The 22,173-nt window shown below is 42.8% G+C and overlaps 1 protein-coding gene across 6 annotated transcripts in view; it reads right to left on the reverse strand.

The window, feature by feature from the left end:
• GNAS (GNAS complex locus) overlaps positions 1-22,173 on the reverse strand; it is a 177,123-nt gene that overhangs the window by 81,888 nt on the left and 73,062 nt on the right. For 2 of the 6 annotated variants that reach the window (XM_081011426.1, XM_081011427.1), the window contains exon 2: positions 15,588-15,660. In XM_081011426.1, coding sequence (XP_080867552.1) covers positions 15,588-15,660 — 73 coding nt within the window. Of the gene's footprint in view, positions 1-15,587; positions 15,661-18,472; positions 18,856-19,125; positions 19,219-19,712; positions 20,076-22,173 lie in introns of those variants that run through there. The other 4 variants (XM_081011428.1, XM_081011430.1, XM_081011431.1 and 1 more) reach the window with 4 other exon arrangements.

Consider the following 22,173-nt stretch of genomic DNA (forward strand, 5'->3'; position numbering starts at 1 on the left):
GTTATGTGTGTTTTATTTCTTTTCAGCTACTGATGATTTTAATCATCCTTTTAATGCTTTTAAATACCCGTTTCTAACTTTTATTATTGAGAATATTAACCTTTTATTTCATACTTTTGTAAACCGCTTAGAGGCATTTTTAAAACAAAAACAAAACAATCAAGTGGCAAATACATTTAATTAAATAAATAAATGAACGAATGGCATGTTTAGAGTTGTAATATCCAATGCCAGCACCTTAAATTGAGCTGGGAAACATTTGGTCAGCTAGTAAAGGATAGTAGATATAAAACTGGCAAAATGTAGTCTAGCACTGTGGAACCTCTGGCCCATGGGCCTAGCCAGGCCTGGAAGGAGCCCTAATTTGTCACACAAGGCTGTTTCCTCAAACCATGCTCACATGCTCCACAAATGATGTCATACATGGTGTCAGGTGGGGGGGGCAGGTAAATACAGTGGTACCTTGGATTAAGAACTTAATTCGTTCTGGAGGTCCGTTCTTAACCTGAAACTGTTTTTAACCTGAGGTACCATTTTAGCTAATGGGGCCTCCCACCGCCGCCACTACGCGATTTCTGTTCTCACCCTGAAGCAAAGTTCTTAACTCGAGGTACTATTTCTGGGTTAGCGGAGTCTGTAACCTGAAGCGTCTGTAACCCGAGGTACCACCGTATATGGCTGCAAAGGAACAATTGAGAGCCTTAAAATGAACGTCTGATTGTTCCTTGGCAAGCAGGGCATGTATTTGGCACCTTTAAATTTGGCAGCAAATGCAAGCCTCAATGGCACTGATTCCACTTGGGAGCTCTTAACGGAAGCTTTTGAATGGAACCAACATCTGCCAAAAGTGGGGCTTTAAGTCAATACTGATCAACGTGTACTTCAAGCCTAGCTTGGATCAGCTGGGATCTTCCCTTTGCAACACTGCTTGAACTCCAGCTGTGCTGCAAAGGGTAAATGGGTCACCCAACATCACAGTGATATAAGTGATTGACAAGTGGGCAGCCCCACCCGCCTGTCAAAATGACCCACTGGGGATAGGGACCCAAGGACCCAGTCTGCTGTGTTGTAAATGTTCCCCACCCCTGTAGTCCATTCTTAACCTCTGCCAGCAATCCCACATTTGCATTTTATATCAACTGAAATTTCCAAACTATCCAGATTTCAATGGGAGCCCCACACAGAAATTATGACAGTAGTGCAAACTGGAAGTAACCAGGGCATGAAAGTCTGTGGCAAGGTACAGCTTCCCTAAAAAAAGCTTAGAAAGATTCCTGGTCACCACTGTCCCCTCTGTATTTAATAACCATAATAGATTTGCAGCACCAAACTGGGAACTTGTTTCTTCAAGAGAAATTATACACCGTTGAAAACAGGTTAGACACCTTGTTCCAAGTCGTAAGAACCCCGTCAAGAATATTTCTGTCTTGTCTAAGTATGTTTCAGTTTGTTCATCAGAAAATAGCATTTCAAGACTTTCTTCCTGCTGGAAGAGAGAGATGTCTTCATACTGACGTCATCCCAGTCCAAATTTACATACGACCTCATATAGCAGTTTCATGTAAATGTTATAAAGCATGAATGACAAGATGGAACCTGTCACAGAGTAATCACCCAACACAAGCTTCTACAACCTGCTCTTAATACACATCCTAGTCTGGTGGGCATCATGATTAACATGGTGAATGGTACTGAAAGCTGTTGAGAGGCCCTGAAGAATCAGCAAGGTCACATTCCCCTGTTCATCTGCTAGCACATGTCATCCATCAGGTGACCAGGGCAGCTTGGATCCACTTCAGGCAGGAAACATGCAATCAGTTATGGAGCAATTATGTGATACTGTGAGAGAGAAAACTGGGAATAACAATATTGGGAGTAACACAAGGTCTTACAAGAAGTTATTCAGAGAATGGCAAGATTGTGGAAAAGGAGAATGAAGAGGTATGATAGGTAAGATGTGTAAAGGGAATGAAGACTCTTAAAGGTGCAATTATTTTTGAAATTTAAAATTAATCTAAGGGGGGGCGGATCATTAACAGATCTGCTCAAAATGATGAGCAGAGAAAAAGGTGATGAATGTCGATTCAAGGAGAATTACAGCAGAAAAAAGATTGTGGGACAGGCAAAGCACAGATCACTGGCTAAATACTTGTTGAATAGTAAGTATGAAAACTTGAACTGATACAAATTGAGGAGAGATAATTGAATTACACTAATTAAAGGGGGATACTCTGAGGGGGTAGGAAGAAAATTAATGGGACATGGGAGAAGAGCAAGAATTTGGGTGCACTTATTTTTGTTTTCAATGGGGAAAATTTTTAACTATAAGAGCCCAGAGAACAAATGAGAATTAAATTATGAATCACAGAAGAGTGACAATAAGAAAAAGATTCTTCAGAAGACGACAAGAAGCAGCAGGATCAAAACATACAAATGCTGTGTAAAGTATGAAGTAACAAGCTACCCAAGGAAAATAAACTGCAACACAAGTTTTATTGATATTATTAGCAGTTAATTGTATTTGTTCCAGCAGTGACCTCTGACTGGAGCACTTCAGACCAAAACAGCAAAAAGCTATAGCATAACTGCTATTTGACATTCTAACACCCAATATAATCGAGAATTGGGTAATCTTTCCATTTTCTAGCTTTTGACAAACCAGGAAGTCAGCTGCTCTCCATATGCTTGTATATTACCAGGATTATTCAAAACTGAATCTGATGTGCACTGCAAAGAAATTCTTTAAAAAGAGACATAAAGGAAAAGCTTACAGCTATGAAAAAAGAAACTGGATAATTTCAGACAATATTACTCCCTTTCTTCCTCAATGTTGTCCATTTTTCTTGCTTTAGGTTTCTAAGGAATCAACAGCTAAACAGACACAAACCACTTATTTCCCTATGCTTTGACAGTGGCGGTTTGCCCTTTTATGGCTATCACTGAACACTCTTAAGCTTTTTTATTTTTGCTTTTTCTGGCAGCAGCAGAGATGAATCAATCATTCACCTTAATGAGGACCTACAGAAGAAGCCAATCATATCTATCGGGGTAGCCAATATGATGTTTTCCAGTTGTTTAGGACTACAACTCCCATCATTTCTGGCCAATGGTCATGCTGGCTGGGGCTCATGGGAGCTGTAGTACAAAACATTTTTAGGGCACCATATATTGGCTACTGCACACGCGCGCGCACACACACACACGTTAATGTATACGAAAACCCCAGAGCTGCCCAATTGAAGCAAAGGTAAAACACCAAATTAGCTCTAATACACTACTGAAAAGTGTAATATTTTTATACACTTACTTTAACAAATCAGGATTATTCTTGGGCCTAATGTCTTTGTCCTTGAATATTGGCCTAGCTGCCTCACATCCTGAATATTCAAGGGTTTTCTTTAGTAATTGTTATTAAAAATAAATCAGGCATGAGTTGCTTTTATGACAAACAATTCTGCATTCCCTCCACAAGTGACTCTGGAACTTGTGAGTTGGTGAAAATCTGCATCAATTTTGTATAGCACTTAAGTACACATTTCTCCACTCAAGCCCTTGTTCTTGGAACTTTATTTCTTGGCATTAAATTACACTGTAACAAAAGGTTTTCCAAGGTAACTGGCCCAATACAGTAATTTCAAAAGATCAGGTGGGGGCACCGATTCATTTAAATAGCAGCAGCAGCAGCAGCAGCAGCAGCAGCAGCAGCAGCAGCTCCATGTGCACAAATAATCAATCATATGCTTACAGCCATCATTCCACTGAAATTAAGCAGCAACTTAAAATGTACAGTGGTCCCATTTTATACCAGAAAAAACATTTCAGGGGGTAGGGGGAGTGTATACAGGCAACCCTCGATTTTGGAGGGGGGGGGCTGCGTTCTGGGTCATTGCACACAATGACGGAGCATGCATAAGCCTGCCCCGTTACACTCTTGCCCGCCCACCCCTTTCCTGCCATTCCGGGTTCACGGAGAAGCACGTGCGCCTCGTCACACGTGCTCTGAATGCATGCAAAATGGTTGTTGCCTGTAATCATTTATTTTATCATCAAGTTCTTTAGCAGGCTGAAATTTAATATAATCAATATTATGTGACCACTGGAATTCATGAAAAGGACTAAGTTTTCCAAGTATTCCAAAGCCATAATGCAGCAAATAAAAACTTAGCCGTCACAGAAAAATACTCTGATTCAAAATTATTTTACCTGCCATACCAGCCTTATGAAGTAGCATTGCAGGGCTCTCTAGGACTGAAACATATGTAAACCATTTTTTTGTTTTTTTAAAATACTTCTGTGTGCTGGTGCACTTAATGCCATTTTTTAAAACAAAGACCTTGTGCTAATTTTTGTTACATTGCTAGACTCAAAGACATGTCTAGGGACACCACTGACAGTCTCACAAGTCAAAATTCCTCACTTAGACTGTGCCATTATTTATGTGTCTTGGGAGTCTTGAAGGATGCAGCAGGCACAGATAATTATCTTATGGAGTCTTGACTACAGATAGGAGCAAGCAGAATTGGCCTATTTAATCGCCCACTGGAGAATATAGCAAGTGAAAGGTAGTTAATTTATCATTATTCTGATTTTCATCTCACCACAAATTCCCAAAACTAGAATATCTGTTCAATCTAACATGACTAGTAAGATAGCCTTATCACTAGTGAACGCTAGTGGTCTTACTTTGCGTAACTGGGGCTCCACACAGAAATGTCACAGAAAGCTACAAGGCTGCCTTATATCAAGTCGAGATTATGTCTACAGTGACTGGCAGCGGGCCTCCATGGTCTCATACCACAGCATTTCTCAGCCCTAGCTGGAGATGCCAGTGCCTGAGCCTGGAACCCTTCCCATGTGAACCATGTGTTCTACCACTGTATTAAGCAACTATGGACCATCTCCACAGATCTACTGCTAACCCTTGCATTTCATGGCTTTCTGGTTCCATTGCTTGCAATTTCTCCCTCTCCCTGCGTGTGTCAACTGAGGATAACACTTCCGTGCATCAACAAAGTGAACTTTAGTCCATGAGAGTTGATGCCTCACTGTTTGTTTGTCTTTAAAGTCTCTCTATTGGCTTTACTGGTCAGACTACACCACTTGAAGAGTTATCTAAAAAAGGCGCATTTTAAGTCATTACGAGCCATAAGCAGATGCAGCCAAAGTTACTATACATTAAATGGAAATAAACTCTGCCGAACCGTAAACCTGTGACAACTTAAGCAACGAAGCCCACAAAACACAAAGTTAAACCATTTCTGTCCTCCATGACAAGTGCCATAAATTTGAGCTGCAACATGTGGTAGTAAATAGAGGTATTTATAGCCCATTTCATGCACTATTTCTTAAAATAGATGCTACAGATAATATTTATTTATGAAGGCATCTGTCTACATAGCATATTACAGAGGTAATATAAACAAGGGACAAGCCCAGGGTTCGGCAAAAATATTTTAGATGCGGGCCGGTCCACTGTCCCTCAGACCTTGTGGCGGGCCGGAGAAGCAGCACAGTGGGGGGGAGCTGTAAGAAGAGGCAAGGGGGGCCAGCCACTGCGCTTACCTTCCCAGGGGCGCGATCAATAGCGCATTTCATCTCAGTGGGTTTGAGCAGTTCTTCAAGTGCTGAACAAGTGGCCTTGAAATGATTGTGGCTTACTTGAAGTAAGCGTGTATTTAGGGCTCTTAGTGTCTGTGTATCCAATGGCAGGGCAGGGTGCGGCTACGTACCGAGACGCAGTGTCTCCTGGCAGCGCAGGTGGAAGCTGGCGGGGAAGGGACAGCAGACTTCTGGAACTGGTGAGGCGGGAGGAGCCGGCGAGAGGCACTGCCTTGCCTTCTTGCGACGGGAGGAAGTGGCTGAGCGGCGGCGGCGGCTCTGCCAATCAGATGCCGCGCCTGGTTTACCTCAGTGCGGCGACGTCTCTGCCAATCAAACAGTGCTGAGATAAACCAATCACACGGCGATTGAGTGGCAGAGCCGCCGCCGTTCGACCTCTTCCTTCTGTCATCATCACCGGGAGTCTCAGTTTCGCGGCGGGTTCTGGCTTCGCGGCGTGGGCCGGATTTAAGACCCAGGTGGCCCTGATAGGGCCCACGGACCTTAGTTTGCTGACCCCTGGACAAGCCCCTCTCATGGACAGGGGACAGGGGGAACAATAAACCAAAGCAGAGGGGCAAAGAGGGACAAATGCAAAGAAACAGACCCAGCTTTTATTTGTATTTAAACTTCATTTGAGTTGGGCATGATTATTATTTTCAAGGCATAACAGATTATTTTCAAGGCATAACAGAAACAGAGTTTTGAACTGCAGTACAGTGGTACCTCGGGTTACAGACGCTTCAGGTTACGTGATTTTGGGTTGCGCACCGTGCCAAACCCAGAAGTACCGAATGGGTTACTTCTGGGTTTCGGAGCTTTGCACATAAGCACCAAATCGCAACCCGCGCATGCGCAGTGCTGCGGGTTACGAACGCGCATCCCGCATGGATCACGTTTGCAACCCGAGGTTCCACTGTATGAATATAATGTGATATATAATTACACATCCTTTAAATCACGCTGAAATTAACTGCACTTGCATACACATAGCGGATGAGAGATCTGTAACCATAAGAATGAATAGATGATACTTAATCACACCTGAAAGTTTAACCTTTCAGTTATTCCTCAAAAAGCATGAATTCTCAGCACACTTGCTTAATACGCTCTTCCCCATGAAGTGAGACCAATATGATCTCTGGTACTGAACACTTCCTCCATCATTACAGACAACAATGCCTTAACTAGGAAATTTTGCTTTTTTAAAAAATCATGATTTCCTTTATACGGGATACCACTACACAACATGGTAATTGTTCAGTTTAAATGTTACCTTCTATGTTAACAGTTACCTCATTCACTGTAGCTGAATACTGACAATGGTCTGGTCCAGACCCTCTTATCCTTTGGTGATAGTCTCAAAATCAGAAATTATCACTTCCATTTTCAATTAGCCATGGAATTAATCATTATGTCCAAACCCTAAACTGCGGTTAGTATTAACAACAGTTTAGAAAAACAGTTAACTTCAAACTGATTTATGAAGTTGCCTTGTTTCCCTGAACCATAGTTTTAAATCAAAAAATAGAAGCGAAAACTTCCAGTCTGCTCCTTGTGACCATGCCAGAGGAGAGGTAATCAAATGAACCTGAGGTGCATGGTGGCAAAAACCACAGGCCTCACCAATACTTTCCCAAGCTGGCCCCCACAAGGCTCCCATACACCACCTATTCCAATAAGGACCGAGGGATGTAAAGACGGGGGACACGGAGGAAAGGGAGAAGTGGAGGAGGTGAGGAGAACAGCAGAGAAACAGGGACAAGACACGGCACCAGTTTGTGAAGCTGACTTTTTTCCACTAAATATAGTTAAGATTAACTATGGTTTAAGGTTTGGTCAACATGGTAAGCACGGTTAATTTAAAACAGAAGTGGACGCTTTCAATCTCCTCTCATGGGGGAAAGAGAAATGTGCAAGCTGAAGAGGAGGAGAGTCATATTCTCTAAACGATGGTTTAGAATATAGCCATTATTTTTGCACTGGATCTCTTCCATACTGCACTTATTTCCCTATTTCTACCCTAGTCACTTTGAGTTCTTCCATTACGCATGAACAAATTCCCTACATATTTGCCATATGCAGCATGGCACAATTCATGTCTGTATCATACTGCTTGAAAGAAAAGTAATCAGCAACAACTTCCTCTCTGAGCGGAAATTTGCCGTTAATCCTTTTTTTAAGCAAGCAAATGTAAAAACTATTCAAAATTTATTTTAATAAAATTTAATTATTTGGGCTTTAAAATATTTAGACTATACAACTATTTTTAAAAAGTACATAAATGTTTCAGGTTGTGTGCCATCTCTCATTTAGACTATGTTTAGAAAAACAAACGAAATGGAATTTTGTAAAAGTAGATACACACTTTTTTCCTGGCTTAACTATTCAGGGGCTACCATAATTGAACAATGTAAAACAGGAACTGACAGCTTTGTATACTTGGAGATCACAACAGTGTAATGTGAAAATCAAAATCAGCATAAAAACACCAGAAGTCAGATTTTTATTTTTATTTTTTTTAAACATGAAGCCCCTGAAAAAGGACACTATAACAGACAGGTCTTACAGCTTGAAAGGTGAGCTGTGATGAGGCCAGCTGGACTTCCTTTGGCGGAGTATCTATTTCCTCAGGGCCGCCACAGAAACAGCCCTGGCTTACTTGTCATATTTCAGACATAAGGAGCATTATCACAATGGATTGCCAATGGCCAAGACTAATCTTACAATTTATAAAGCAGGAAGCAGTAGAACTTTTTGTTTTATCATCCCTTCAGAAAATTTGACTACCATGGGCCAAATAAAATTGGGCCACATTTCACTTCAGTGAAAAACTTAGCTATAAAACCATACCAACTAAGCCCTACAACCAGCTCTCTTAATGGAAAAGCAAGTTATAGAATTTTTCAGAAGTGAAATGATTGACCATTGCAATAGGATAAAAGGTTACAGTCTGGACAAATGGAAGATGCTGTATTCATCCCAAGTCCTAAATTTGCCATTTTTACATACAGAAGTTTGGCAAAAGCAGTTAATCTCTGCAGGTCGTGATACATATCTGAGCTCAAAGCTTTCAACTATCCTGACAGATGAGCATGTATCTAAAGCCAGCAAGAATAGCCTTTTTGGCATTCTATCTTCACTGACACTCAATCTGAACTCAGTATTCCAGATCAAACCTAGGAGTTTTTTGTGTCTTATAAGGAAAAGCGATATACCTGAGAATTACTGGAGTTCATCAGAAGCTGTAGCACAACAACAAAAGCAAATACTAGCTTGGCCTCTGGATTTACTTTCATCATAATTTAATAAGCAACAATTCAATATTTGTTGGACAAAAATGGATAGTTACGTTTTACCAGCTTCATTCTCCTATTAATGAATGAAGCATGCACTCTTAACAAACGCAACTAGAGTTGGGGAAATCTAGTGACTGAGAATGAGTCACTAGGATAATCTACAAATAAAGGAACAGATTAGAGACATACATGCTTTTTAAAGCACTCTGATTTTTCTATTTCAATGTGCACTTTAACCTCTTTAAGCCTGACAAAATAACACTGCCCAAAGTGAATAGACTGCCCAAGTGTAGAACTAATTTGTTCTACAAAATGTCATTGAATCTTTTAATAACAATGGTGTTCTCAACAAACAACTGATAGCATTCTTGCTCATCCTTCCCTTATGGAATCTCAGTCCCTGAAGTTCTCAAGTTCTCACATTATTCTACTGCTCTTCTCAAAGAAATATTTTCCAATTCTTTAACATAAAACTATCTTACTTTAAATTTAAACACCTTGCTTCTTGCCCTAACGTCAATGGAATATCTTGTATTCTCTAGGACAGGGGGTCACACATATCAAAGATACAACAGAATGAATGTGGCAAATGACAGGTGGTCACTCAACTCAGGCTTAAGATCAAGCAATTCAACAGAAGAGGGACTGAAAATGGTTTGCTATTGGAACTCTAACAAAATGGGGGGAAATGTGTGATTTTAAAGGGTGGGGGTGAAATCCCTGTAAATATATGGAGTTGAATTCAACTAATTATTCTTGGAGGAGACTAAGTGAAATCAATGGGCATGGATAATTTAAGTCCACTGATTTCAGTGGATCTATCCCAGATATAACATACCTGGATTCAACCCATAATGCTGTTCCACTTCTTTCCAACATCAGGCAATAACCATGCCGAAAAGAGAGGACCTATAATCTATCTACCAATTTGAGCTCCTCCTTCTTGAACTGTAGCACTCAAAACTACCATTCAGTGCTGGCATGGGCCTGAACCACCCTGAACATATGTCTCCTGTTTAACTTTTGTGAATGGCTGGCAATAGCAGCATACATTCATTCACCTAGTCACTCTTCAAATGTTACCTCAAATGCATGGATTACAGACACATTTCCCTCTCCATAATATACTTGCATCCTAATCTTGCCAAATGAGAAAACCCCCCACTTAACTCACACATCTTCACTTTAGCAACTGACATGCACCTTTCCTCTTTTCCCATGGTTACAACTTCCTGTCCCTATTGTCTACATAACTTAAATATCCACAAACTTTTCCTTCCCCACTGCCAAGGGCAGTTATATAACAAGTGATATATATATATATGTTATATAATGTGATGTTAGATATCCAAGGATGGTAAATGAAGATATACTTGCATGGAGTTATTTATTTCTAAGTTATTTCTGCAAATCTTCCCTGGACAGTGGCATCTTCTGTCGGTTTCTTAAACCCAACTGAATTTCACAAACATAGATGAAATTTCTTGTTGTCAAAGGGCAACGTCTCAAAACCACTCACCAACCATTCATTGCTTCTTCTGCTTTCCCAAGCATAGCTTGAAAAAGACGTCCTGGGAATTTCACTGGCTGTAAAAGTATCACACGGGGCAAGAAAAGAGAAGGAGGCAGGCTCTACAGGTATGCAGATTGCAGAGACTGGTAGGGCCATGTGAGAACTGGGAGGTGAACGCTTTTTGAGAGGTTAGGGTACAGTCTAATTTTACAGGTACTTACAAGTTTTGGAAAAATGTAATGGTCAGCCCACTGATCAGGCAAGATGCTAAACTTAGCAAGTGCCTCTGCATACATCATGCCAGCACAAGTTGTAATTGGGTGTGAAATGCCTAGGTCTCTTTTGAAAAACAGCTGCAAAACTATTCAAATCTAATCCTGAAATCTATGCATTTTGTTCAATTACTTTAAGAGCAACACTGACTGACATGGGTAGGTTTTGAGTACTGCAAATGAATCACACTGAAGCAAGGAAAAATTGCCTGACTTTCTCCAGACTACCCATGTCAAACAGCAACCAACAAATGGCATTTAAGAATGCATCAGTTCTTCCTCCACAGCCCAATCAAAGCTATTGTCATGGACAACTTGAAACATGACAGAGTCTCTAAAAGGCAAACCATGCCCTTCCTTGTATCAATAGCCCAAACTTTGGTTCACTAACCCTAACTAAGATCATAACATCTCTAGATATACCCCTTCTATGCAGATTACTTTGGGGGCTAAACTGCAAATAACTTTTCTATAAATAGCAAAATCCAAGACAAGGGTCAAATGAATTGTTATGGACTGACAGACAAACAACAAAAACAAAAACCAGCAACACATTAGGGTAGTAAATACAGATATAGAAAAGGAACTAATTCCCAAGCCTTTTATGTATAATGCAGGGGATCCTACCCTCTGGAATTGTCATGAGATCCATTGAATGTGAACAGTCTTTAAGAACTACTTATTAGGGCTGAGCGATATATCAATATATTGTCCAAAACCAGTTTGAAGTTCACACCGTGATAACTGTTTCATAATATTTGACCTCACAAAATATTGTTAATCACAATGTATGTGAGGGCTAGGCAATATCTGGTTTTCAACATTGTGATATATCACTAGCTAAACATTGCAATGTTATTACCAGCTAAACATAATACTCATCGCCATACTTTGGATTGTCCTGAATACCACCATTCGGTAGCGAAGCCCCAAACCGAAACTCTTGTTTGGATGCATTTTGACTTGCCTGCTGATGAAAGTGACCATGAGGTGATTGATATTATCATCATTTATCAGTTTTAGACCCTTAAGCAGTAGCAGTTGCCGGGACATTGTCCTGTTTGCCTTTGCATAGTTCCTTCCATATCTCAGATATCGTGATATATCTATACATCATGACATTTAGCTGGTGATATATCACAATATTGAAAACCAGATATTTCCCAGCCTTACCACTTATATGAACCTAGGATAAAGCACACTGGAATAATAATTTTTGAAGCTTGGATACTTAAGCAACAGCTATATTCTAGTAAAAAAGAAGACACTAATTTAGGCTTACAAACATCCTGGCATAGGAACAGACACCCTGGCAGTTTATTTCATTATTGTTGTTATATTTCTATTCAGATTTCTCACTAAGGCTTTTTTTCGGAACCAAGGATGACATTCTGAACACAGATTGCTTAAATCCCACTTCTGTAAAGCCGCCTAAATGTATAGGAGTGTACACTGAGTAAACTGATCAAGAGCCATGGATTCTCCAATGACAAGGGGAAGGAATCTGGATCCTAAACTAAGAGACCACAGTAATTTCCATTGTCTTCATGATCCATCATCAAACATGGCATCCTCTTAACAACGTTGTTCCACGTACCGGATCTGAACAAGAACGTTGTGAGGCATATTCTCAGATTTCACTCCCCAGCTTTATTATCCCATTCCTCTCAAGTTGCACCAAAAGCCCAAACTGTTCACTAACATATGCTAACTCTGATTTCTACTAAGAGGAAACCAATTCTGAAGAGTTTCTTGCCCAACATTTTAAGGGTCCAAAAGTCAAGTTATATGACATATGGCTTCCTACTACCATTCCATCAACCTCTCACTCTATCATGTACACATACATCCAGGCACCGCATCACATATGGCTAAGTACAGAAACGGTAGTACATTTTTGGTGGGCTAACTTGCAATTATCACTCATTGGCTAAATTTTGGAGCAGCTTGTTAAGGTCCAAGAACCAGCTGTAACTGAAACACTACAAATAATACATTGAACTAACATATGTACACTAAATCTATACTACATTAAAATCCTATTATCCAAGTGATAATAGGTAAGTATTGAGGACTGCGTAACTTTTCTGAACATGCGAGAGCGCCTCTTACTCGTCCATACTGACATACTTCTAAATGAGTTTCAGTTAAGCAATATTTTATTGTTAATTTATTATTTATTTTCTTTTATTTCGTTTTCTACCTATCCTTTTACAGCAAGCCTTCAAAAGATGGCATACAACAGAAATTCAATTCCCGCCATCTCCAGTTAGGGTTTGTTTAGAGCAGGCTTGTCCAACTTCCAAGAGACTGCGATCTACCTGTTGGCCATCCCTGGTTTAGAGCAACATGAATGAAGAGGAACAAGCCGCAGTATGCCTCAGGTTCTCCTTTTAACTTAACCAAAGTTTGTTGTGTGGTCTGAACTGGCAAACTGCGGTTAACATAAAATTGAAATCACGGTTACTGAAGATGGCTTGCAAAAACTAACCATGGTTAAGCTCAACCACAGTTCCAGGTCCAGATAACATGGTCAGCACTGGCAAATCGTTTTACATTTTGTCTGTTATAATATAGCAGTAGAAAATAATCAAAAGCTGACGCAAAAGTATGTGAACTAGTTCTCCTGGATGAATGGGAGAAGAAGTGAGGAAAACCAAAGCTCACTATGACTCACTCCTACTCATTCACGCTGTCCTAATCAATGTTTACCAAGACATATAGATGCTGTAGAGTGAGGGGCAGATGGGGTTCGTCAACCTGGGATGGTAGCTCATCTAGAAGGAAAACTCTGATCTTAAACCTTCACTGCCTTATGGGACATCTTTGGGAGAAGAAAAGGCTAAGGAGTAAAGCCGTAATGAATCTGAAATGGAGTCCCTAAGGCAGTTGGATGGTGCCTTGTACACCTCCTTCCAGCAGCTCCTGTTGCCAAAAGTATTGCTCTGCTTTCCTTTGGACCACATCAGCAAGGCCGAGAGGAGGGTCTTGTCGCCTGGGCAGCCCAGGACCTCCATACACACTGCCCAGACTTACGCCCCGGGGAGTTCACCCCCAGAGGCGCACTCCACTGTCTCTTGAGACAGATGGATGCCAATACATATGCTAGGACTTCAGGCTGCCTTTGCTGAATTCTCAAACAAAATTATTTCTGAAATAGAAATAAATGTTCTAAACCTCCTTATTATAAAACAAATCAGATTATTGAAGGCAACTAAGTATGAACCAAAAGCAGAAGAGCTACATATCAAAATCTTGTGACTGAAGAAGTCTTTCCACATTGGTGTGTAGGTAGTACATTTTTCTTCTGAACTAACATGTGGATCCAGGTCCAATATTTTTCACAAGGCTACCCCAATGAATCTGTTATAAATTACACAATAGTTACTACTGTTTTTCTACTAGCCACTAACTGGGGGGATGTGAAGCTACAGCACTGAATACTTGTAGCACTAGTGAAAAAGATGAATTCCAGGATGGGGTTGATAAGAAAAGAGAATGAAAATAAGACTGTGACTATGCTAAAGCCTCTATTAGCCTATAAATCTACAGTGATTTGGAATATTATGTTCCATTCTGATCACTCATTCTTCTAGAAGGAAATAGCAGTCAGAAAAGATGCAGTGCAAGGCAATCAAGAGCACCTTCCTGGCAACAAAAAAGTAAGAGCATTTGGGGCTTTCAACTTTAGAAAAGAAAAACACTGGGGGTAGGGAGAATATGATAAACAATTGTATTGACATTTATTTTCTCTCTCCCTCTTCCCTAACTAGGAGTGACCAAAACAAACTGGGCATTGATTCAGGGTAGATAGAAGTACCGTATTTTTTGCACCATAACACTCACTTTTTTCCTCCTAGAAAGTAAGGGGAAATGTCGGTACTTCTTCACAAACACACAATATATTTATGGAATTGCTGCCACAATATAGATGAGAGGTTGCCAATTAGCTTAACTTGCTTTAAAAGGGAATTAGACAAATTCACATGCAAATATCTCAATGATGATTAGCTAAAAAAAAACACCACCTTGTTCAGAAGCTGAGTACTGGGGAAGGGGGTAGAGAAAGCAAGGAACTACCATGGCAGTCCAAAACTGTTTTTCAATTGTCTGCACCACTTCAGTTTCAAGTCTATTTTGCTATGCAGTACCTTTTGTTCCAGATGGGAGCAGATATTTGGGTCCTGCCCAGATACTACCCCAAAAAGTGACTTGGGGTATGATTGTGGAATACTGTAATGATAGTAGAATTCTGAAAAAAGATAGTAAGCCTTGAAATTCCAATTAAGAAATATGCACTTAAGACTGGGTCATACATCTTTCTCTACAAACAATGGAATGCCAAACCAGGATATTAACTAAAGAATTCTTAAGTTGAATAGATTTTGCTTGACAGGGAACAATATAGTCAATGCTTGGCCCATCCAAAGTGACAATGAAACAGAGAGAGAACCAAAAGCTTCTTATTTTATCTCAAATCTGGAAACCAAAACAGCAATCATAAAAGTCTGTCAGTGGCCTTAAACATAAAACCAGTATGTAATCAATTTCCTGAAGCAACCCTTAATACTTCTTCATAAAGTGCATTCAGTTTACTTTGAAAGAAAACACTGAGCCTACTACAGAAGAAGTTAGATGTCAGCCATATTGTGAGAGAAACTGCAGCAAAACTTCGCCTTCATAAAGCCTGACAAATGAAACCTTGATGCAATCAGTTAAGAAGCAGGCTCCCTCGCATATTTGAAAAGTTCAATCACGATACTCTCAAACTAAACACTACCCTTTCCCCCTAAAAAGACAAATCCTCAAGGAGCCACATTCAATTACACCAGAACTCACAAATATACTTATAATCAATCATGCACATAACTTCAAATAATGTGGTAGGAATATAGATGCACTTACTCTGCATTAAATCCATTCACATGCAAGATCCGCATTTGTTTGACAATTGTGCTTTTACCAGATTCACCAGCACCTAAAAACAAAAAAAGTAAATCAATTTCAGAAGGAAGTAGAATAAATTCTGGGGCACATGAGTCGCTTCAAGAGGCAAAATCCATGAACCTAGGTTACTCACCACAAGACTGAAAACTGAAAGGAAAAAAAGCAGTAATTGCCACTGGAAACTGTAGCTGCAGCTAAAAATAAATGTCCAGCTGAAGTCATGTGTCGGAGCTGAAGCATGAAATATTTCACTATCCATTTTTCCCCCAGTTGTCTGCATCAAACAAGCAGAATGGGGAAACTAAGGCAGAGGCAAGTTTAGTATTCTGAAGGGAAACGGGAGTTGCCTCAAACAACGACTACTTCAAAGTGGGAGGAGAGAGAGAAAGGAGCAAAGCCAATTGTGTCTGTAAAACCCTGATGTCTTTAATCACACCACCAGCCAGTTCAACACACTGAAACAGAGAACATGGTGCCATTTGAAAAAGGAGAACCCCTGCCACCATTCTGCTACAGTGATGCCTAAGAGCCCCCTCCTGCTCCCCACCTCTCATCTGCATCCTGGAAGCAGCTTCCCATCACCTCCACATGCTCTACACCCCACGCACATACCCACCAAGCTGCACATCACGTCTGCATTTTGAAAATACCATCCTGTTCACTCCCATGAGAAGACGTCCTTCATTCTGCACCCTACAACTAACCCTTCTCTTTTCTCCCACTCCAGACACAAGAAAGCCCCTTTTCTCCCCATCCAGTCGGCATGTTGCACCCACTCAGTCTGCACAGTGAAGGGCTTGAACCATGAAATCTGACTGAGATATTCAGGCACTCCAGTCACTAGCTTTCAATATTTCTATATAAAAGCTGGCGTTTTCTCTTCCCGCTTTGCAGGAAATCAAGTCCTGCCATGGTGATGCAGACACACAGATGCTGTAGCATCTTTGGGTAGTTTATTTCCATATACAGCTCTCACAAGCCCCAGAAAAAAGAGAAATTTAGGAGACCTAAGCAAGGCAGGGATCATGAAGGCATCATTTGTGTTTTTTCAATGCCAGGCTTTCCCCGGTACTCAATGACAGCACAAGCCTCCATTTTGAGTCTCGTACACAAAACTAAATTTTAGCAGCTATATATCAAAGTATATTTTTCTGGGGAAGTCTATCCTGTCTCCCTTCTCTTTCATGATTTCAAATTCCACAGCAACCTAACTCTTTCCTTCACTCCAACACACTATTAAAACTACTTAACCTCTGAACATTTTAATGCCAGACATGAAATCTTCACTCCCACCCCATTCTTTATTAATATTGGTGGAAAACAGGTTCAGAAAGATTTCACCAGGACAGATAAATAACTGCACAGAGCACTTGCCAGTCACAGAGCTGTAATAGGTCAAAAATTAAAAAAAATCTATCATACCAAGTATAAAGAGAGCTCATCAAAAGTCAGGGTGTTTTCCCCGACCTTCCACCATGAAGGTGCAGGGGACAGCTAAAACTATTAACCCCGCAAGACTTAAGCAAATACCAATTTAAATTCCTACCTTATTCCTGAAATTCCAAGCAGCTATCTATAACTACTGTATTTTCTCTCATACTGTGTTTTTCATTTTTAAAAAAACACTAAACAGTTATCACTGATATGTCAGTCAAATGCATACTTGATTTGAGAAACCACACTAAGGACTTCTAAAAGTCCTATGAACAAGCTTTTAAGATGAAATGTGTTTTTTCCATTGCATTATTCTTAACATGTTCACCACATAACACATTATTACTAGTACTGTGCACTTGCGCTTTCATTTCTGGATTTTATAGTACTTAACACTACTACACCACAGATTTCTTGTCATTCTCTGTATGACTTAAGGACTGCATGTAACTACAGTTTTTAAGCCACCACATCTGGGCAAATCAAATTTAAGACACATAAGGAACCCATGTTTTAATTATGAAGAGCCAAGCTATTTTCTAACTACTCGAAGCTTAAACACATGCATATAAATGTCTATAAGCTTCTGTTCTGGATATTTAAGCTGCAAAACTGATTTCCACAACAGTTTTAAATACAAGTTACGTGGGATTGAGCACAACTGATTTAAGGAGATTTACTTCCAACTATGCATTTTTAAGATCACACACATGCATTGGGCAAACATTAAATCAGGTATTTTCCTCAAATTTATGTGCCAGAAGGGACCTGGATAATCACTTCAATGCAGAAAATATTGCTATAATTATTCAACTTTTATTTTAGACCTCTCCCTTTCTTAAAATCAATGACTTAAAGGCTCTCTTCAGTCAACAGCTCACCGAGTCCCATGTTCACTATTCCAATCACCAACACCACCTCAAAATATGGATCATAGCAAACTAGGTTCTCCTCTAAAAAATTATAGGCCATTCAAAAGCAATACTCCAGTACCATTAGATACTACAATGTCACACAAACTGCGTGTCTGAAAATAGAATATTCATTTTGTGTTAGTTTGAGGTCTTGAGGTCTTTGGGAAGTGTTTTAAACCAAGTGTGTATCTGCTGGAAAAAACACACCAAACAAATAGGCCAGCATTTGGTATTAATCTATATGGAGCCAAAAACACTCATTCCCCAGTCGTATTTCCCCAATGTTAATGATAACAATAAATGTGACAATGGGAAGGACGCAAGTCCATCACAGTATTAAAAATAAACCTTTCCTTCCGCTTCCTTCAAAAGCCTCCTTTTCGGAGTCCACATTAAGCCCCCTTTCCTTCCAAGTCCCCTTAGCCCACCACCACCCCATTTATCCAGAATACACCCCACCTCCAACTCAACAGAATACTGCAAAGCCCCACTCACCTCCACACACTTCCTGTAAGGATTTGTGCATGTATAGCGTTCCCAAACGGGGAAAAGGGTGAGGCTGGATTCTTTTCATACTCCCTGTTCCCCATTCGCTACTATCATCCACTTCAGTCCCCCCACCAAGGGCCCACATGCAGTGACTGCGACCACCTTAACTGAAGTGCTGAGCATCCTGTGGCCTGCAGCCCCCACCCCCCAAAAAACCCTCTACCTGTACAGGCCCCGACATTACATTCTATGAAAGTGACATTCCACTTAAAACATCACTGACAGCCGCCTCAACCAGTAACAGTTTGAAAAGACCAGAGTGTCTTTTCAACAGTGGTTTGTGCCCTCTTCTCCATGCAGCAGTTACCTATGAAGTACAGGGGGGGGGGGGAGCAGAAACAGGAGGTGGTGAGCCATGTTTGGGGGGGGGGGGGCAAGCCAGTCTAAAAAGGGAAATGTATGTTTCTGTCTGTCACCTTAATAATAATAATATTCTGTCCCCTTAATAATAATAATAAGGTAAATCCTAGGAGTAGGGTGAGCTACCAGTTACAACTTATCCACTTTGGGGGGTCCCAAGCAGTGGGGGGGGGGAGGGAGGTTTAGAGGAAAAGGGCCAACCAGCGTTGTCATCCACCCCACGGGGTTTCCTTCCTCACCAAGGAACACACCCGTGTCCATGAAACGTATGAAAAGGACGTGTTGGGAGCAGAAAGGATCCGGACCCTTTCGAGTGCCTAGCTGGCTCCCCTCCCCCGAGCTGTCACCCCCCCCTGCCAAAAACAAAAACACCCTTCCCCGCTGAAAACACACACACCCACCCACCCCAGAAGCGTGGCTGCAGTACGAGCAGCCAGCGGCTGAGGGCCCGAGGCCTACTTTCTCCCAGGCCCCTTTTCCCTCGCCGCCAACCCCTGGAGACCCGCTTCCTTTTCCCTTCCTGCCAAGCCGGGGGAGCTTCCCCGAGAAGCCCGCGGGGAAGGCAGGCAGGCAGGCAGGCGAGCGAGCGAGCAGGCGGCCTGGCAGGCAGGGCCCCACCTCTCCCTCCTGCTGCCCAGTCACTGCTGGGCCCCGTTATTGCCACCCGTTACCCAGGGAGACCCGGGCCTCGAGAAAGACGTCCGCGCTTCCTTTCCGCTCTCTCCCGCGCCCCCGTGTATGCGGAGGGGGGTATCGCGCGCTTGGCCTCCTCAACCCCCCCCCCAAGAGAGACGCCCTCCTCCCCGCTGCCCCCGGCCGCCCTTACCCAGCAAGAGGAGCCGGTGCGTGGCCCTATAGACCTGCTTGTCCTTCTGCAGCTGCTTCTCGATTTTCTTGTTGGCCTCCCGCTGCGCCTTCTCCTCGTTGCGCTGGTCCTCAGTCTTGCTGTTCCCTAAGCAGCCCATCTTGGGGGGGGGGCGGAATGGAAAGGGGGGGAAGGGAAGGGGGGGTGGGGAGGAAAGGCCGGGGGTTGGGGGGCGCAAAGGAGGGGGCACCCGCAGCCGAGAGACAGAGAGAGAGGAAAAGGGAGTGGGGCAGGAAGCAACCGGGTCTCGCTGGAGAGAAGGCGGCTGTGTGTATCTCGGGGGGGGGAGCCTCTCTCCTTCCCCCCCTTTTTTATTCTTTTACTCGCAGCTGCCGCTGTCTAAAGACATGGAGGGAGCGGAGTGCGGAGCCTACTACGGGGTTGGTTGGGGGGGGGGAAGAGGAGGGGAGGGGAGGGGTTGGGGGGGAGAGAGCGATGACTTTGCTACTGCTCAAGCCGGGCCTCCAACCTCTTTTCTCCCCCACACCTCGACCAGATCCTCTCGCAATGCAGATCCGGAGAAAAAGGAAAAGGGGGGTTAGGAATAGAAGAAGACGGGGGTGTAGGGAACGGAGGGAGATTGGCAGTCACGAAAAAAGAAAAAAAAAGGGGGGGAACCACACTGGCGCGGGGGGGGGGGAGAGAGAAATTCTCCGCAGGATCACGGGTTAAAAAAGCTGCCTCCTTCTTCCTCCTTCTCTCCCCCCCCCCTTTTCCAACCCCTGCAGCAGTAAAATAATAACAATAATTGGGTCTTTAAAAAAATATTTCCAGCTTCCACGCCACCTCCAATGGTGGGGGAGGGCGAAATGAGAATATTAAGAGACGTCTCTGTTTCTATATATATATTATATATATAATCCTCCAGGTCCAAGGCGGCGGCGGCGGCGGAGCAGCTTCCAAGCAGAGAAACCTCCCCAAATCCTGGGCACGGAGAAAATCTAGAATTGTCTCTCTTCCTCGCTCCTCTTTTTTCTTCTTCTTCTTTCCCCTCCCGTCCCTTCCCTCCCTCTCCCTTTGCTTCTTTTTCGTCTTCTTTTTTCTTCTTCTTCTTCTTTCGCCTTCCTCGCTCGCTCTTCTTCCTGCCTTCTCCTTTTGCAGCGCGCGCACACACACACGCCGCCTCCCTCTCCAAAAAAGGGCGCAGCGCCCGAAGGGGGTCAAAGCCAACCCTTCGGCTGCTGGCTGGCCAAACGAGTCCCCGCTTTCCTTTCCTGGGTTGGGTCGCGGGGAGAGAGAGGGAAATAGTATCTCTCTCCCCTCCTTTCCCCCTCGATATTCCGCGGCGGCCGCTGTTGTCGCTTCTTCCTCCGCCTTAATGGTGGTTGCCGAGATCCGAGGCCCTCTTCGTTTCTTCCCTCCCTCTCTCGCTTTCGCTGCTCTCTTTCTCTCTCCCTCCCCGCTCTCTTTCCTCCCCGCTTTTCACGTTCGGTTTCCAGACTGCCGAATCCCCTTTGGCTTCCCTTTGCAAACGTGGGGAGCAAAGGGAAGGGAGGAGAAACGAGAGAGGGGGGGGGGAAGCAAGTGGGATCTCCTCCCCAGTAAACGAAAATAACTCTCCTGATGAGGAGCTTTTATTTACTTCCTTCCCTCCTCCTCTCTTTTTATTGCCTCCCCCATTTTATCTCCCCTCCCTTCTTGCATTTATTATTATTATTAGGATTGCGATTGTTGTTGTTATTTTACTGTTGCATTTGACAGAGGAAGGGAAAGGCGAGAGAGGCAGAGACGGGGTGGGGCAAGGCGAACTCACACGGAACCATGGGAACTCAACCATTCACATGATCCCCAAACGTCAGGAGTTAACTGACTTGGAGGCGCCCTCTTCAAACACCCACCGGGAGAGAGGGACGCGCAGATCCGCGGCGGCGGCTGCCCTCGTTGCAATGCCGACTCCTTCCTTTCTTGACACGCCCAGGGGTTGCGCGCTGTGTGAGTGCGCGCGTGTGTTTTAAATTTAGCTTCCCGCTGGGCGGGGGGAGTTCCTTCTGGCTCTTTTTTTTTTTTTTTTGCGGAGGGAACCTCAGTTTCCTTTTTGTTCACCAACGCCCCCTCTCTCTGCGGAACTGGGATCCTGAGCACGACGCGGATTTTGTACAAAATAGGATTAAACAACGGCCCCCAAAAAGGCTTCGGGGGTAGGCGAAAGCACCCGGTGAAATGGCACATCTTTAACTTTTGAAAATGCGTAACCAAAAATGCTTTCCAATTTAAAATGCGGCTGCGGGGGGGGGGGGTCGTGTTGATCAAATGCTGCGAGCCCTTGAGCCACGGGGGGGTTCCTGGGCAATTAAAGCAAATTAATAGCTGTAATTAAAAGGGAGAGGAAGTCCTTGCTGGTCATGCATAGGGATCATGGGTCAGATTGGCTGAAGAGAAGCGGGGCGGTGAAGTAGCAGCAGCAGCACCTGTAGGCAGCATG

This window comes from Podarcis pityusensis (genome assembly GCF_964106645.2).
Source record: "Podarcis pityusensis genome assembly, chromosome: 6".
NCBI classification, from domain to species: Eukaryota; Metazoa; Chordata; class Lepidosauria; order Squamata; family Lacertidae; genus Podarcis; species Podarcis pityusensis.